At 42.2% G+C, this 19066-nt stretch overlaps 2 protein-coding genes and 1 pseudogene across 7 annotated transcripts in view; 1 reads left to right on the forward strand and 2 right to left on the reverse strand.

The window, feature by feature from the left end:
* Positions 1-92: 92 nt before the first annotated feature.
* Positions 93-13748, reverse strand: Fkbp3 (FKBP prolyl isomerase 3). Of its 6 annotated transcripts, none has more exons than XM_021262776.2 (8): positions 13558-13707; positions 12909-13012; positions 10521-10622; positions 9454-9561; positions 5260-5395; positions 4037-4104; positions 1952-2049; positions 93-405 (listed from the first exon to the last, which is right to left on the reverse strand). In XM_021262776.2, exons 2-8 carry the CDS (start codon positions 12990-12992, stop codon positions 351-353), a joined length of 651 nt encoding a protein of 216 aa, XP_021118435.1. In that variant the 5' UTR covers positions 12993-13012; positions 13558-13707; the 3' UTR covers positions 93-350. The 6 variants fall into 6 exon arrangements, with proteins under 6 accessions (XP_021118435.1, XP_087064177.1, XP_087064176.1 ...); XM_087208051.1 differs by having other exon boundaries at positions 13586-13694; XM_087208050.1 differs by having other exon boundaries at positions 13529-13679.
* A 664-nt stretch (positions 13749-14412) lies between these two features.
* Positions 14413-17194, reverse strand: LOC101717346 (zinc finger protein 410 pseudogene; annotated as a pseudogene).
* Positions 17195-17559: 365 nt separating this feature from the next.
* Fancm (FA complementation group M) overlaps positions 17560-19066 on the forward strand; it is a 49424-nt gene continuing 47917 nt past the window's right edge. The window contains exons 1-2 of the mRNA XM_013075073.2: positions 17560-18244; positions 18752-18924. Coding sequence (XP_012930527.1) covers positions 17734-18244; positions 18752-18924 — 684 coding nt within the window. The 5' untranslated portion in view covers positions 17560-17733. The remainder of the gene's footprint in view (positions 18245-18751; positions 18925-19066) is intronic.

The following is a 19066-nucleotide window of genomic DNA, read 5'->3' on the forward strand; positions in this document are numbered from 1 at the left end:
CATTCTGGGTTATTAGTTACTGTACTTCCCTGGTTGGATGTTAGTAGTCCTTCTTACGCTTACCTAATCAGAACATTAACATCAAACACATATCAAGACAGTGGATATTTTTTTAATTGAACTTTTCAGTTTTACAACATGAGGTAAAAAGAAATACAGTTCTCCTTAACCAGTATTTCACACAGCTATAGTAAAATATTTTAGACTTCAGGGACTTATAAGGGGTTACATTTCTCAAAAATTGGGATCAAGTAAATTTAACTTAATTCTGAATTTTCCAGTTGATGATACCTAAGTTTCAAGGCCAAGTTTTAATCACTTTCTGATGTCTTCAGATCTGAAATACTGTTTCAATCAATATCCACTAATTCTACTTCAAAAACGAGTTTTGCATTTGGTGGAATTCTGTTGAAAAAGTCAAGGCAAATTTGATAAAAAGTATCCCTCCCCTGCCCTCATTACCATAAAATTAGAATTATGTATTCTGAACATTAGTAATTAGCCCCAAAATGAAGAGCTCTGTAATTGATTCAGAACATAATACATACTTGGGGACAAAAAGAGTATCTTTTTTTTGGTACCGGGGATTGAACTTGGGTCCTTGCGCTTGCGCAGCAGGTGACGAAACCACTGAGCTAAATCCCCAGCCCCTTAAGAGTATCTTTAATGGCAAGTAGAAAGCATAACCTGTCAATGTAGGCTGACCAGGTCAGCTGAGCTTCAGCTATGATGTCCTCAATTAGTCACCACTTTATGGAGGCTGCTACTCAGTACTCAAAAAGGAAAAAAAGTGATTTCAGTTTGCTGTGTATGCTGCATTAAAATTGAAATTTTTAAGAAGTTAGTACATATTTACTATGAATTTAAAGATGCTAAATTCAGAGATTTTTATGCACACCAGACTGTTCTTAAAGTGTTACACCCATGGGAGAGAGGTAGCTGCAGCTGTCCATCTGGTTTTGATAGGATGAGAACTATTTTCAAATAAGTTTAACTGTTAGGAGACTACAGCAATTTCTAACCCCCCCCCCCAAAAAACCCCCACTTTTAACTTGGCAAACAGGAATGGAACTGACAACAGCTATAAATTGCCTTCCCATTTACCTACTGGCTTGGTCTGGCCTGAATGGTCTGGCATCATTACTTTTTAAAAATGTTCAGAAACTGGGCCTTTCAGAGAAGTACTGTCATTAGTATTAATACTTATTAACACTATATACATGGTCCTGTGGTCTCCATTTCACAGCTGGCAATCCCTATTGTGTGTTCTATTTCTAAGCTTTGCTTACTCGACTGCCATAAATTATACTGTAGTTTAAAATTACCATGAGCTGTATTGGTACCCTACTGCTTATTTTTTACATTGGGTGTTGTAACTTACTGGAGTAAACCCTGCATATATTAAGAATTGTATTTCAATGATGAAAGCTTGAACTCTGCAGTTAAGATCTCAAAAATTGAGAACTTGAGTAAGAGAAAAAAAAATCTACCTCAAGTTTGAATACTTTTTTTTTTTTTAGCTTTTTGAGACAAGGTCTTGATATTAGCTCAGGCTATCCTTGAACTCACTATGTAGCTCAGGCTGGTCTTGAAGTCTGAATACTTTGTACCAACGTGAGATACTAAGTATTCTCTGCCAGGCATAGTGGCATTGGGAACCTGAGGTAGAAAGATCAGTTGAGCACAGGGGTTTGAAGTTGGCCTGGGCAATATAGCAAGATTTCATCACACACATACATACTCACACACATACATACGCACACACACTGGGCAGTGTAGCAAGATTTCAACACACACACACACGCACGCACGCACGCATCTGTATTGGATGGGCTGACACTGACACAATACCTGCTCTGGAAGGCTAGCCTAGATAGCACCTTTCTAAACACCTTCAGCTGATCTTCCTTTCATGTTTTTTTCCTTTAATTATGAAGGAGAAAAAGGATACTTGGCATCAGGCTGTCCTTTCTTTCCATAGGCCCATTCTGGTTCAATCTCTAGTCGAGCTTTTTCACCTTTACTCATAGTCAAGAGTGCTTCATCCCACTAAAGTCCAGAGCAGAGCATTAAAAAAAAAAGTAAAAAGAGCAGAAAACAAAAACATGTTATGTGTCCGTGCGTGCACATATTAAGCACTGTCACTGGATTTTTCTTTTCTTCCTTTTTTTTTTTTTTTTGGTACCGGAGATCGAACTCGGGTCCTTGCGCTTGCGCAGCAGGCGGTGAAACCACTAAGCTAAGTCCTCGGCTCAGGACCTTGCGCTTGTGAGGCAGGCGCCAGAACCACTGAGCTAAATCCCCAGCCCTTCACTGAATTTTATTATGTTCTAAGGTAATAATCCTTGATTGAGTCCATAAATCTTGTCTTGAACTTCCTCAATAAAAAATTGTTATATTAATATTTTTCAATGTGATAACACTCCTTAAATGATATGTAAAAGCACTTTAGTAAACTGTAGCATGCCATATGTATGGAAATCAGTTTGTTGTTAGACCTTTATAAAAAACTTGCTACACTTTTACACCATAGGACAAATTGAAGCATTCATTTTTATAGGGATAAACTAGCAACTACTCTAAAACTGTTTTAACAGTAGCATGTTGTCCTGTTAGAGAACTAAGATCTTTTGCAGAAGGCAAAACCATCTTTCCTTTTAAAGAAATTAAGAAGTTTTCCAGGTTGCCTCTTCAGTTTAAAATTTGGATATTAAATCCAGTTGTCCAGTTATATCAACATAATACAAATACACTAGAGTCGCTTTCTAACACATTTGGAAACTAAGAATATGGTGAACTAGAAGAAATGTACCAGTAGGTATTTAACAGAACTAGAAAAATTGCTCAATTTATAGTTGCTATCAACTTTGTATAAGTAGGTAACAGTTAAAAGTCACATTCTACTAAACATTTTACAAGATGTTTTATATTCTATTTTCACCTCTGGATATGACTGAACTCCACCTTAGGACTTAGAATGCAAACAGTGATATATTAAGAATTCTTGCTAGGTGCGGTGGCACACACCTGTAATTGAAGCACTCAGGAGGCTGAGGGGGGAGGATCTCCGTGAATTTGAGCCCAGCTTGGGCTACATAGTGAGACTTGTCTTAAGCCCCACTCACAATGAGAATTCTTATAACTGCAATTAAATAGGCATTTCAGTCATCAATGTTTGGTGTTTTGAGTAATTACAGTTTAAAATGAACAGTGAGTAGGACCTAGCATGGAAATATGTCTTAGGGATGCTGACTTCCTGTCCTGTTAATGGTCATTACAGCTCAAGCCAGATTTCTTTTTTCAAAGTTGCCTTCTGTTATCTCTTTCATTTGAGTAGGTAAAACATGCTTAGGTTTTAAAATTTTTTACAGAAACTCCTGCTTTTACAAGTAGTGAAGTGGAACAAGCATTTTACCTTTTCTGATTACATATAAGTTGTATGACAGCTACGTAGCACAAGAATCTTACAGACAAAAAAGGCCAAACATTTTAACAAAGAATTACAGTATCTTATGAAGAAAAATAATTAACGAAAGGGTTAGACTAGAAAACTAATATGAGTCCCCTACTGTTAATGCTTTGACTTAAGCTCACTTAATTGTTAACAACCCTGAGCTACACAATACTCTTCTTTTATCGATGGGGAAAAGGAGACCCGCAGCTTGTGCCAGATCAGCTAGCAATGATAGTACCCAATCTGTCCAACTTCAAAGATTGTTCTTATCATATTCCCAACTGTAATTTTTTTTGAGACAGGGTCTTGCTATGTAGGTCAGACTGGCCTTGAACTCAATGTAGTACACGCTGGCCTCAGCCTCCCAAGTGCTGGGATTACAGGCGTGCGCCAACATGCCCGGCACCCCAATTGTAATTTTTCTCCCCCAGTACTGGGGATCGAACTCAGGACCTTGCACTTGCCAGGTAGGTGCAGCGCCACTGAGCTAAATCCCTGGCCCCCAACTGTAATTCTTTATAGCACTATACCACAATAGCATGTGCTAGAATGTCCACTCATTTACTGCCATTCTTTACTTACTCCTCTGATAACTTTGCCCACTCCAACCTTAAAACTTAAAGGCTTGGCATTTTTCTTCTTCTTTGAACCTGTAAAACAGATTTTCCTAATAATTAAAGATACAGTCTAGTTTCTATTAAATTAGTAAAAACAACCTGAGTATTAAGAAATTAGTAAAAAAAACCTGAGAAAACTGTTTTGCTTTGTTTTTTGAAATAGGTCTCACTTTGTAGCTCAAGCTGACCTTGAACTCACTATGTAGCAGGCTGGCCATGAACTTGTGGTGATCCTCCTGCGGCAGCCTCCCAAGTGCTAGGATTATAGACATGCACCAGTACACCTGGTGGAAAGTTTTAAAAAATTTACTTCTGTAATACTATGTATTTGAGAACAAAACTTTAGAAAACCAGGTTATGTTCAATCAGGAAAATTCTAGATGTAAAAGTCTAAATGAAGGTAGGGGACTAGGACCCATTCTCATACCCCAGGACAGCAAACTGTTTTGCCTTTTACATTGAAAAGCATCACGTTGGGACACTGCTATGGTTTCAGTATGGTTTTTCTCTACTGCAATTCATGTTGAGGCTTGGTCCCATGAGAGGTGACCAAGTAGCTAAGAGGGATTCATGTTTTTCTCAATGAGTTCTCGATTTTGAGACTGGATTGGCTATTGCAAGAAAGGATTGTTAATACAAGCAAGCCTGGGGCTCCGCCCTTGCTCTCACACGTGACTCACTTTGATGTGGCTCCTGCCCGCTTCTTTTTCTACCTTTCCACTGTGCATGGAACAGCGTGTGGCCTCACCAGAAGCTGAGCAGAGCCTGCCCCAGGCTGTAAGCAGGAGCCAAGTAACCCTTCTTACAAATGACCCAGTCTCAGGTGCTCTGTTAGAGGGGAGGAGAATGAACTGAAAGAGTGGGCAGGGTGGAGCATGCTTGTAATCTGGAGGCTGAGATAGGATCTCAAATTCGAGGCCAGCCTGGGCAATTTAGTGACATCCTGCCTTGAAAACAAAACACCAAAAACCTCTCCAACAAAAACCAAAGGGTTGCTGCCTGGAGATAGAGCCCCTCTGGGTTCAGTCCCCACTACTATGGAAAGAAAAACCAAAACAAAATAGTAAGTGATAACCAAGAAAAGGTATGCCAATTACTCACCTGTGTATAGTTTTACATCTTAAGCCAAACAAATAAAATGAAAAATAAAAAAAAAAGAAAAGGAAGAAAAAAAAGATTATGACTTACTTGTTTGAATATTAGTATCAAAAACTGTCCCATCCTGTAGCGTTCCTGTGTACCAGCAGTGAACAACATCTCCCTTTTTGGGAAAGTTGGTTTTATCTCCCTTTTTCAGAATAGATTTTGTGTATTTTGGTGGACCCTAAGATCAAAATCAGTGTACATAAAGGTTCATTTAGAATGATGGCAAAGAATACTTATTTTACTTCTAGTCAACTTCTGTGAACTAAACTCACTATTCTCAAGACTGATGAGAATATTAGTAACTTACACATCTGTAATTTAATTTCAGATAACCTCTAGCATCTTTGGAAGCCAAAAATTCTCATGCAAGAGTCTGTTAAGCACAAGGTCCCAAGTTTGATCCCCAGTACCAAAAACAAACAAAACTCATTACTATTAAATTCCTAAATTAAAGTGACTTTTCCCCAAAGATCTGGGTTGTTTTAGAAGCAATAATTGGTGTTTCTAGATTATTTCATTATATCCAATTAAGATGAATTCAGCAATATTGTTTCTGGCCCTGAACTTGAAAATAAGTTCAAACAACAAAACTACCTATCAAAATTCTGAAAACAACCATATGCCCTAGCAAGGGAAAAAGGATTATGAAGGTCTTTAACAAAAACCCAAAAGGATAATATAATCAATGGTTTTATTTATTTGGAGGTACTAAGGGTTGAACCCAGGACCTTCACCTTGAGCTACATTCCCCAGCCCTTTTAAAAATTTTGAGATGGTCTCATTAAGTCACTAAGTTGCCCAGACTGGGCTAGAATTTGAGATTCTCTTACCTCAGCCTCCCAAATTACAGTGGTGCCTCATTTCACAAACTTAATTTGTTCCATGATTTTGGAAAAGATGGCCACGGTTGTGTTTGTCACGCAATGTAGCATTTGCAAACAAAAACAGAATTTTGCTGGGCCAGGGATTTAGCTCAGTGGTTCTGCCCCCTGCCTTGCAAGCACAAGGTCCCAAAGTTTGATCCCCGGTACAAAAAAAACCAAAACAAAACAAAAACAGAATTTTGCCAAATGCTTTTGTTTGGGTGCAAGTCGGAAAGGTGTGGATCAAGCAAACAGCCCTATCCAATTCAGAGCCTTAGGATTAATACTTTCAACTGAAGCCAGGCTGCTTCCCTAAAGCAAAATCTAGTTTTCATAGCCTGGGTACTTACTAAAGTAATTTAAATGATCAAATCAATTTGAATGAGCCACATTTAGCTGTTTCATTTTGGGTTTTTTTTTTTTTGGTACCGGGGATCGAACTTGGGACCTTGTGCTTGCAAGGCAAGCGCAGGAACCACTGAGCTAAATCCCCGGCCCTCATTTTGGTTCTTGAATGTCCCCCAAAGGCCTGTGTGGTGAAGGCTCCAGGCTCAGCCTGTAGTCTACTGGAGGTGGTGGAACCTTTAGGAGGTGGGGACCAGTGGAAGCTAGGTTACTGGGGAAATGTCCTTGAAAGGGATTGTGGAACCTCAGAGCCTTCCAGTTTCTCCTTTCCTCATTGCTGCCACAAGGTTCTGAAGTCTTCCTCCACCTGCACCATGTACTCCCACCTCGATGCGCTGCCCTGCCAGGGACCCAAAAGCAGTAGGCCAAGTGTCCATGGGCTGAAACCCCCAAAACTGAGCCAGAAGAAACCTTTCCTAGTGAGTTGTTTATCCCGTGTATTCTGTCAGTGATAGGAAGCAAACAAAGCTAGTGACTACCTATTAAATAATGTAGTTCTAAGTGGCCCACACCTGTAATCCTAGCTACTTGGGATGCTGAGGCACGAAAATTTCAAGTTAGAGGTCACCCTGGGCAACTTAGTGAGACGCTACCTCAAAATCAAAATGAAAAATAAAGATTGTGAGTATAGCTCAGTGCCTATATGAGGGCTTTGGTTCAATTTCCAGTACCACATGTTCACAAGCAATTTTAGACAGCAGAGAATTTCTAGACTGAAGATTGTTGTGTTGAATGGGGCGTAGTTTGCAAAGTTCTTGGTTATTATTGGGCTAAATGCATTGAATAGAACGGAGGCAGCAACTTTTCCAACACCTTCTGAGGCCTTTAAATGTTTCAAAATGCAAACAGGCTGAGCATGCTAGTACATGCCTGTAATCCCAGCAATTGGAAGGCTGAGGCAGAAGGATGGCTGCCCTAAGTTCAAGGCCAGCCTGGGCTACATAGTGAGGTCATGACCATCCTCAACTACAATGGGACCTAGTCTAAAAAACCCCAAGTAGCCGGGGATTTAGCTCAGTGGTTCGAACGCCTGCCTTGCAAGCACAAATTCCTGAGTTTGATCCCCGGTACCAAAAAAAAAAAAAAAACCCAAGTAAACAAATAAACGTAAAAGAAAAAAAAAAGGAAGATTTGAAAAAGGATATATTTGAGAACAACAGTCTTAAAGGGGACATAAGAAGGCTAAACACTGATGCCAGGAAGAAAGGAAGAACATGGTTATGATTGCAGACATTTACATTCTGGTAAAACAAAACAAGAAATTTATGGTAAGAAAAGAGTAACAAGGGACTGAGAATGCGGTACATAAACCTTAATTCATGTTGGCAGTGAAATGGAGAACTGAGCAAGAGATAGCATAAATACTGCTGAGTAGCAGTGAAACTAGAAAACATTTAGTATGAATTTATGCAAAGCCTAATAAACCGTCTAATTATGTATTTCTTCACAATGCTTCCTATAGCAGGGATCATCAGTAAGGGATTGGACAAGGCTATGGAATCTAAGAAGGCAGTGATAGCACTGAGCTCAAGTTGGCCAGGGAAGGGGAGGGGGAAAGGGAAGGGGAGGAAATGGAGGATCAGTTCTATAGGAGACATGCAAAGGAAAAAGAGGGTCAAGGATTCACTAAGATTTTAAGCTGCAAAGAAGGGAATGGCTATAGTTATTGTCTTAAGAGACAATGATACAGTTTAGGACTCTCACAAGATTGCTCTAGATTTTCTTGTCCTTTAAGAACTTGCCATGTACATATTTATCATCTGACACCTAAGAGCACCTTCACTGTAATTTTCTAGATAACTATGTCAACTGTTTTTGACACCCTTTAGTAATCACAGCTGTATTTACCTTAGTAGGTGCTCAACAGATACATTTAACAGACTTTAGTTATGATAAACCTCAGAATGCTTTGTGAGTATAACATTAACTCGTGCTTTGCAACCAACAGGAAAACATCATGCAAAATTAACTAGCTTCAATCATATAAACATCTGTAATTGTATATACTTTATCCACAAATACCCAAGTAGTACATCTCTTTAAAAGAACTGCCAGCTGGGGCTGAGGATTTAGTTCAGTGGTTCTGTCTCCTGCCTTGAAAATGCAAGGTCCTGAGTTCGATCCCCGGGACCAAAAAAAAAAAAAAGCAACTAAAAGAACTGCTAGGTGCAATGGTACATGCCTGTAGCCCTTGCAGTTGGGAGGCTGAGGCAGGAGGATTGCCAGGAGTTCAAGACCAGCCTGGGCCACAGAGTGAGTTCAAACCCAGTCTGAACTAGATAGCGAGACCCTGTCTCAAAAACACCAAAAAACCCCCACCAAATAAAATTGAGATATTAAAAAAATAAAAGAACTAAAGGCTACATCCCTTTGAAAGAACTAAAAATAGATTATAGTTGCCAATACTAAGACTGCTATCAGTGTGCTTAGTTGGCAACGCGCTAAGAGAAATGTCAAGATTAAAAACAACTCAGGTCTGCTAATGCTGTTCTTAGCTCCAAGGCTTTCCAGCTAGAAAAATGATTGTATCTGGTTCTTCAAACCTTGGTACCAAAATATAAAACCCTGGTTGGGAAAGTTGTGCCAAGCTTGGACTATTTCTATTGGCAAGGACACTATGGACATCAGAAAAAGCTAAATATAATTAAAAAGCAAGTTCCTGCCACTCAGTCCAACTTGGCTATAGAATCAGGTCCCTAAAATAGTTTTGAGAGTTCAGAAGGTCTGGCCAGACGTGAAGGTGATACTAAATACAAAGTCAGAAGTATTTCACAGGATAGGCCACTAACGGTAAAGAACTAGTCCTGTGGCTTCATCTACTGGCAGACACCTAGGGGAGGTGGCACACTCTGATCATTTTGGCTCACCGCAAATGACCGTATTCAACCATCCCTCACTTTGAGAAATTTGTGTTGTAATGCAAATACTAAATTCACAAGTAATAATAATTGTAAAAAACCATACAGACCTCATCCAGAGTCTCTTCAGTCTTGGTTTCCTTGGGCTTTTCTTCATTAAGCTTCACATTTTTCACTTGCTCAGTCACTTTGCTTACACTTTCAGTACCTTTGAAACGCTGTGAAAAACAATCCAGCATCAACATTCAGGACAGGCTAAAAATTAGGGAGAGCCAGATTTTCAGCCTCTCAAATGCACATCTGCACAATGAATATAGTTATAGAAAATAAATCTCCCAAGAAACTGTAAGAACCAAGTAAGAGACTTATAAGCATTTTAATCAATAAATTATGATCCTTAGCAGCTTATATGAATACTATTAAAATATCTTAAAGATTCTTTTGTGTGGAAGATGAACACTTCATAGTGAATAAATATTGCAGAACTTCCTAAAGTTTTTCTAAAGGCCCAGCTTAAGTCTCAGTCTTTAAATTCTTTAATTAAATGGAACTTATTTTCTCCATGTAAGATTTTACATGCAGAACTAACATGGTAATTACCAACTGACCTAAGGGATTTATATATAACCTAAGAATTTGTTGTCTGTTTAAGCTACTAGGAAATTATTTTTTAAAATGTCCCCTTTCGAAATACCTAAACATTCTGCTATACTGCAGATTAGCCCTACTAAATTTCAAAGCTGGTCCAATTATGATTAAGAAAATCTGCAGGGAGCCAGGAATTTAGCTGCGTGGCATCGCACCTGCCTTGCAAGTGCAAGGTCCTGATTTCAATCCTGGTACCAAAAAAACAAAAAAAAGGGAGGGCTGGGGATTAGCTCAGTGGTTCTACCGCCTGCCTCACAAGCGCAAGGACCCAAGTTCGATCCCCGGTACCAAAAGGAAAAAAAAAAAAAGGGGGAAAACTGCAGGGAGAAAAATTTCAACTTTTCCTACAAATACATGCATTTAAAATTTCTTTTTTTTTTTTTTTGGTACTGGGGATTGAACTCGAGACTTTTCGCTTGCAAGGCAGGTGGCAGAACCACTGAGCTAAATCCCCGGCCCCATTTAAAACTTCTTTTAGAAATAAATTTTCAGAAATGAGATTCTGCTAATAGAATGTAACAATACTTACCTTAGTTTCAAAAAGATGGTTATAGGCCATAACCAAGTGATCCTTATTAGCTGTCTTAGCTACATTTTTAATGTTTCCTAATAATTTATGCTCTGCAAGAAACTATAAGGAAAAAATACTGGTCAGTCAAAGTCATTTAGCTCAAGTAAGATGATTCTAAAATGAGAAAATGGAGCCATGCATGGCAGTGGTGTCTGCGGTCCCAGCTACCTCGAATTGTCAGGCAGGAGGATGGCACTGAGCCCAGGAGTCCGACTGAGTTCAGTCTGGGTACCAGAGTGGGACCTCATCTCAACAAACAAAGAAACAACCCCAAATCAAACCAAAATGATAAATTTAGAAAAGGCATTTAGAACTATACCATTTTGTATGGGAAACAGTGGATTTTCCTAACTCTTTTCCCTTCACAGAACTCACAAAAAACAACAGGAAATATTCACATAGCAAATAGGACAGAGGCAGCTGCTTGTGACAGAGCGCTACAGGGCACTGGCCTTGGGAGCCTCCAGCCATGCCCAGGAGGATACTTACACTCCAGACCAGACCCAGCTTTCTTAAAGACTTAGTTTCTAATCTGTACTCGAAGATTAACAGTAGCATCTATATCAAAGTGTTGCTGTAGGCTGGGTATGGTGGTGCACACCTGTAGTCCCAGCACTCAGGAGGCTGAGGCAGGAGGATTGCTGCTCCAAGTTCGAGGCCAGCCTGGGCTACACACTGAGTTCAAGGCCAGTCTGAACTACATAGGGAGACCCTGTCTCAAAAAACAAACAAACAAAACAAAACAAAGTGTTGCTGTGAGGATAAAATGCATTTAGCATTGAGCCTGTCACAGCAAGAACTTAATGTTAGCTATTTTGATTAATAAAATAACATACTTATAATTCAAGGTAAAATAATTCCTTTTCTCTCAAATATAAGACTGTAAGTTGACAGATGCCCAAAGACTATTACGTATGTTCACCTCAAAATTATGTGAGGATTTTAGTGATTTTTTTTTTTCTTTTATGTCGTTCTGCTTCCTTCTCTGCCATGTGGTCCTTGCTGGACTCATTTTGTCACTCTCAAATCAAAGTTGTCCTTTGCCATCTTCTAGCAATTTTTCTTTTATCTGTGGTACTGGGGATTAAACCCAGGGCTGTGATAATGCCAGGCAAGCAAGCACTCTGCCACTAAGTTACAACCTAGCCCTTACTTTTTTAAAATTTTGGGATAGGGTCTTGAAAAGTTGCCCAGGCTGGCCTTGAACTTGGGACACTCCATCCTGAGTAACTGACCACAGGTGTGTGCCACTGTACCCAGCTTCTACGTTTTTCTAACACTATTAGCATTGCATTTTACCCTCTTTGCTTTTTTTCCTCCCCTTTTTAGAGAAGTGTTCTAAATTATAAAGGCCAGTTGAGGCCTGGGGATTTAGCTCAGTGGTTTCACTGCCTGCTGTGCAGGCGCAAGGACTGCAGTTCGATCCCTGGTACCAAAAAAAAAAAAAAAGGCCAATTGAATACAGGAGTTCATTACATAAAATTAATCAGCAGAGTTAGTATTCAAGTTGGTTTTTTTTGGTACCGGGGATTGAACTCAGGTCCTTGCACTTTCGAGGCAGGCAAGGTGCCACTGAGCAAAATCCCTGGCCCAGTACTCGAGTTTTTTTAGCAAGCTTTTGTGAAAATGTCTGAAATATAAATATCTCTTTGACATCTTAAGATCAATAAGGAATGGCAGCTGGATGTAGTGGCACATGCTTGTAATCTCTGCACTGTGGGAGGCTGAGACAGGAGGATTCTAAATACCAGCCCAGCCTAGAGGTTTAACTAAGTGGTCATTGGAGAATATGCATTATTTTTATTAAAAAAAAATGCTATAACCCAAGTCTTTTGAAGTTGTCCCACTCTGGCCAGTCTAACATTAAAGTCTACTTTGGGATGATTTGTTCCATAAAAATTTAATAAAATATAGCATTGAAGCGTTGAACACCGATTATTTCAGGCAAAATACATATTGGTTTAAGACAGCAATTCCATTAAATGGTAGAAGATCCTGATGGATAGTCTTTTTTTCCTTTGTATCCCCAAACACTGAGCGTAGTTCTTGCTGGATATTTTGTATAAATATTTGCTCCATTAGTCTAAGAGGCGGATGCCAGGATAATTATGCATATGTAAGGAACTGGAAGTTGTAGGTTCCTCTATCTCCCCTCAATACCCTCCTAAACCAAAATACAGTCCCCTAACAACCCAGGATCGATTCTGCTAAAAGCAATACAATATTGACCTAAGTATGTAAATGGTCTTCGGAGAAAACACATTTAAATGATTAATATTTTGATATTTTAGAATTACAGAAATAATATTTGATGCTAGAGAATTTAAGAAACGATAGAGAACCCACATGCAGGCTGCAGCTTCCATTTCTGGAGGTTGAAAGATGCTGTGTGCATAGTAGTTCAGCAATTAAGAGAGGTACGAATGTCATTTCCAAAGGACAAAAGAGGTCTGAAAAATAACGTGTGACTACCGACGAGGGGCTAAGATGGAGACCGTGCAGAGAAAGGCCGGGCGCGCACAGCGTGACAAGCGGATCTCCGAGCGGATCGTTCACAACAATGGGGGGCCGCCCCGAGAAACGCGCGCGCAGCCCCCGTAAGCATAACGCGAAAAGGTCATTTAAGGAGTAGTATCCACCGGATTTTGAAAAAAATCACTCGGATTACTGTTCGGTCTTTGGTAAATCGGTGAGAAAGGCAAGCCCTCCCCACAGACCGTGGGGCCTCCCTCCTCGTCCCCAGAGCCCCCTCCCCTGCTCGCGTCGCCTCCAGACCCCACTCCTCGGCCCCCGACACCTCCGAGGTCCTTTTCTCATCGCCTCCACCCCCGTCAGGCTCCCAGGGGTTTTAATTTCGCGACCGGGCCCGCGCGCCCCAGGGAAAAGGCCGGGCCCCGCGAGGACGAGGGAGGGGGGATACGGAAGGTAGGGCATCCCGGGGGAGGAGGGGCGTCCCGCAGCCGCACCGGCCCGGCCGCCCAGCCGCTTCTGGTACCGAATCTGAACCGTGCTCCTGCAGAAACCTGATTATGTCCTTCTTGGGCAGCTGCTCGCTACGCAGCTGCTCCACGGTCCACGCCCGCTGTGGAATCGCGGCCGCCATCTTTCCCCGCTGCTCGGCTGTACTGAGACAGCCCACCTCAGGTCGGCACCGCCCGCCCCTGGGCGTGACCTGGGCGCCGCTAGGAGCTGGGGGCGGGGTCACCTCGCGACCGGGCGGGATTGGAGCCTGGATTTGAATGACGTCAAGGCTGTGCTATGAGGGCGGCTTTGTTGAGTCGCCGCTCTGTGGAGGCGGCCGCCCGGCTGCCTGCGCAGATATCAGGCCTTGCTTCACTCTTTCTTAGCTGGATCCCTTGTGAGCGGCCTCTGTGCCATTGAGGTCCAGTCCATACCTTTGTCATGGAAACAGCATTCAGATTCTTAACTTCATGTTATCTAGTTTTATCTACAAGAATCACCTGAATTGGGTCAATTCTTGTCCATCATACAATCCATATTCTGCTACTGCCCCTTTACCTTCTGCAGAACTCAGGATTGAACGAGGGCTTTTGCACTTAAGTGATATACCTAACCTTTTTTTCTTTTTAATTTTGAGACAGGGTCTCGAAAGTCGCTAAGTTCCACAGGCTAGACTAGACTCGGGACCTTCCTGCCTCTGCCTCCTGGAGTGCTGAGATTATAGAAGTGCACCATGATGCCCAGTCGCTGTCTCTTTTAAAGCTCACACAAATGGAACGCGCCCGCTCGTCCCCAACGAAACAGGATAAGTTTGTCTAAAAATAAGTTCAGGAACTTGAACGAATGAAACAGTGTAAAGAAGCTGCACTTAGAACTGCAATTTCTTTCACTGGGCAGCTTTGTTTATTTAAAGGGAAAACTGAAGCTCTGTATCAGATGATTTTTAACTTTAAAAAAAACCCACTAAAAAAACCCTCTTAACATGCTACTGTGTGTTCCGTCAACAAAGAAAGCAAAGTGACTAAGCAGAGGTGTACAAGACAAGATAGAACCTCAGCGGCGGGGCACGGGAGATTCAAGTAATTCTTTTTTGCAGCCCGATGGCTGGGAGTCTCCCACTCAGGTTGCTGAAGGGAGAACGCCGCAAAACAACTGACATCACTCCCTCCTTCAAAGCAACAAGGCATCTTGAAAACTCAAGGAGAAGTTCTGTGTTTGATAGGATGCTGACCATCCCCGTGGTCATACAGCTGGCTCTGGGATGAAAACTCTTTGAAGGAAAACCCCTTCAACAGTTGTCATAAAAAACTTCAGCCAACACATAACCCAATTTGCCTCTGGGAAGAGAAGTCTGTCCCAAAATTCCACGGGGAGAAGAGTCAGGTAGAGTCACCAAGCCCCAGCCTCTGCTTCGCTTATCAGAATCAGAGGGTGGCTGAAGAGAATCTCTCACACACCCGTGTTCTCTGCCAGGGAAGTGAGGAGGCAGAAGCGGGGTTTCATCCTTCACAGATTTATTTTGGTTCTGGCAGGTCTGGAGCCTTTGGGTTCTGCACCCACTGTGCACTCTGGGATCAAACAGAGCTGCTCCTTCGAAGGTCAGCACCTAAACTCATGTCCATCTTTCAGTTAAATCTCCTTCGTTTAATAACCCCTGTGGATTTACGGCTGCTAAGACAGAAACTGTGTATGACTGCCTCTGACTGCATGGTCACCAAGTGATGTGTTACATCAGGCTCTGAAGACAGGGGACGTGGGGATCCTTCAGTAAGGACCTCATCATCAACTCCAAGGATGGAAATGGTATTTGGCAGGTTCAAGGACTCTCCTCCAAGGCTGGGTTGGGAATTCATAGATACCAGGGTTTTGTTTTTTTTTTTGGTAGCGGGGATCGAACTTGGGACCTTGCTCTTGTGAGGCAGGGGCCAGAACCACTGAGCTAATAAATCTCTGGCCCAGATACCAGGTTTTTACTGGGTACTGAAGCCTCTTCAAGCAATCTACTGCCCATTAGTGGCTCAGCAGTTTGCTCCTGCTCTTGACTCCCAGCTGTCCCCAGCTGCAAGTGATGCTTCCTCATGTGCACATTCCTGCTTCCACTCTGAGAGAAGGTCTTCCCACAGACTTGGCACTGATGAGGCTTCTCTCCTGAGTGAACCACCAGATATTTTTGGAGACTAGAATATTCAGCAAAGGAATGGCCACATCTTTGGGCTTTACAAAGAAAAGGTTTCTCTTCTGTGTAGATGCACAGGTGATTCTTGAGGTTTCCAGCTGTAGTGAACTGCTTACCACAACTGGACTCAGGGCACATAAAGGGCTTCTCCCTTATTGTGGGTCCTCATGTGCACCTTCAGTCTCTGCAACACATAGAAGCTTTTTCCACAGCCTTCTGCAAGGCCGATGAAGGAGCAGTCATTTTGATGAGTTTTGAGGTGGTACTTGAAGTGAGCTGGCCACCCAAATGTCCAGTCACATCCCATCTATACTTGAGCTTCTTCTCCACTTGAGGAAGGGGTCAAGAATCTTTGGGTTGCCCATCAGCAGAACCGAGGTGGACATTTTCTCCATTACTGCTGGTTTTTGCATTTTTTGCCAGCTGTGCACAAGTAGCAGCAATCAAACTGTCTTGGGCCAACTCCTGAACTTGGAGGAACCATGGAATGCTACTGTCTGTGCTTTCACTGGAGAGGAAATTGTTCCTCGAATCCTCTGCTTCATCTTGTACAAACACTAAGTGCTCAGCTGAAGAGCCCAGATCTGCTCTTGTTAGATTAAGAAGAATAAAAGAAGGGCTATCACTTGGCTGTAGATCTTGTAACAAGCTCGGAGACTCTGGAGTGGATAAAAACTCTGGGGACTTCTGTACAGTCTGAGCCCTTGTCTCTTCTCCGTCTGGGCCCACATTTACCTGAAGGCTTCTCAATACTGCGGAAGAAGTGACCTCCTTAGAGGAGTTAGTATGATTTGAAGTATCATCTGGTAACATTAGCCGACTGCATTCTGAGGCCCCAGTCAGCGGAAGGAGTGACAAGCAAGTAATGTCTTTAGTTTCTGATTCTACTAGTCCCTGTCTCAATGGGATGGAGGTATTTTGAACAAACTGTACCAGAAGCTCTGGTTTGGATTCTAATTCATGTGATAACATTGATTCAGCTTCCAAAATCCTGTAGCTCTTCAGGGTACAGGTTCAGATTTAATTCAGAGTCAATGATACCTTCCTATTATGCTCATATTCCTTAGAAAATTCTATGCTCTTCCTGTAAGATGCTGAACTAGGCTGGCAAGGAATTTAACCTTCCAGACCCGGGGTGCTGGCCGGCCATCAGTTGGTCCTGAATTCCATCCACACGTGGCAGAATTGCAATTTCTGATGATAGGGGGTGGCATTATTGCTCATGGCAGCTGCAAGACCTGTTTGTATTTTTCTTCAATATACCAGGAAACGAATTTACAAATTACTGAAAGTCATCAAGTTGAGTGAAGAAGCCAGGAACTGTATCTGCATCTGAAATAGAAAGCGATGAGTAATGTAGAATAATTGCACACCTATGCTTACTGCTCTAAGATGTAATAAAAATGTAATGGCGGAACATCAAGATGTCTTCTCTTTCCCTATCTAAATTTTCTAACAATAAGACCAGATCGCATTTACTTCTCTTTAAACAATAAAAATATTAAAATAATGGGTTGCTACTTCTGATACAGCAGGAGACCTGACATATTTGTTTTGCCTAGACAGAAATTATTCTATCCACACACTTTTGATTTTGTATTTCATCCAATGCAAATTCTCAGTAACGTTAAACTTTACGAAGTTATGGGTATCTGATTGTGCTCTAGATCTCAAGGTTACTTATTTAATCATTGTAAGCCACATCACATTAGCAGTGACGCCCAGAAACCTAACCATTGGAAACGGAACTCAAAGCAAAGCCACCCGTAAGGTTGCATGGGGGACCACATTTAGAGTAACACCTAGGCAATGCGCACGCGTTCCAAGAAGCCGCGGAGGCTTCCGGGAAGCCAGCCAATCATCTCCCCAACGCGCACTCAGCGGCGGCATTTTTAAGTGGATGGATTGGCCACAGACCCTCCCTGTCTTTCTCCAGTTTTGTGCGAGGAAACCGATGGGGCTCGGGATCCTGGCTGCTCTTGAGCTGCTGCGGCTGTCGGTGCTCGAGCGAAGCCTTTGGTGGTCGTCGGCCTCATGAGCGGACGGCAAAGAACGCTTTTCCAGACTTGGGGTTCTAGCGTTTCCCGATCCGCCGGGGCTCCGGGTGGCAGCTCCGGAGCCGAGCGTCCTCAGGGCCCCGGCAGCTTCAAGCCGGGTTTGCCTGCAGCGGCGGAGGCTCAGCCCGAGTCCGACGACGACGTGCTGCTGGTCGCGGTGTACGAGGCTGAGCAGCGGCAGCAGAGGCAGGAGAATGGCGGGTTCTGCACCTCCGCGGGCGCCCTGTGGATTTACCCTACCAACTGCCCGGTGCGAGACTACCAGCTGCACATCTCTCGGACCGCTCTGTTCTGCAACACACTGGTGTGTCTGCCCACTGGGCTGGGGAAGACCTTTATTGCCGCGGTCGTCATGTACAATTTCTACCGCTGGTTTCCTTCCGGCAAGGTGGTTTTTATGGCCCCTACGAAACCCTTGGTGACGCAGCAGATCGAGGCTTGCTACCAGGTGATGGGTATCCCGCAGGCCCACATGGCCGAAATGACAGGTATCTAGAGTGAATGGGTTAATACGAAATAAGAGCTGGATTCCAGGGGGTGGGGGGATCCCTTCTGGTGAAAGTAGAGCTAAGAGATTTCTCACCCTTGTGGAATAGCTCTCACATCCAAATAGGCTCATATTACATTCTTTTCCATAAAACATCATCTACTTGTAATAAGTCCAATACTGGGCTACTTTATTCAACTTTCAGTATACCCCTGTAACTTGTCAGAGTATCTTGAAGCAATTATGTGCGTATATCTTACGTGTAATTGAACATGAAGGATTTAGTAGGAATTATCTAAAGACAATCTGTTTGTAGTCTTAGATAAGACATCTTTGACACTTGGGCCCCACCAGAGATTTAAAATGTAGCATTCCAAAAAATCATCAAATTCCTCTCCACTAAAGGAGGTTACCAAAACAAGAATGCATTTTGAAAATAATCCAGACTATTTATGCTTTACAGATACCAGTCTGAAGTTAGAACGTAGAGTGTCACTTTTATTTACAGGTTCTACACAAGCTTTCACCAGGAAGGAAATATGGCTCAGTAAAAGAGTACTTTTTCTTACACCTCAAGTCATGGTTAATGATCTTACTAGAGGAGCTTGTCCTGCTGCTGATATAAAGTGTTTAGTCGTTGATGAAGCTCATAAGGCTCTTGGAAATTATGCTTATTGCCAGGTAATAATTTTGTTAAATGGTATTTTGTGTGTACCCAATTGAGTATTTTAGGGGGCAGTTAATTAGTGATGAAAGTTGATGGTATTATAAAAGGCCTTACATTTATTATCTAAACGGATGGTGATAGTGAATACTTTCTTTT

This window comes from Heterocephalus glaber, unplaced genomic scaffold (assembly GCF_053883595.1).
Source record: "Heterocephalus glaber isolate CG9 unplaced genomic scaffold, H.glaber_assembly_v1.0 deba00000901, whole genome shotgun sequence".
NCBI classification, from domain to species: Eukaryota; Metazoa; Chordata; class Mammalia; order Rodentia; family Bathyergidae; genus Heterocephalus; species Heterocephalus glaber.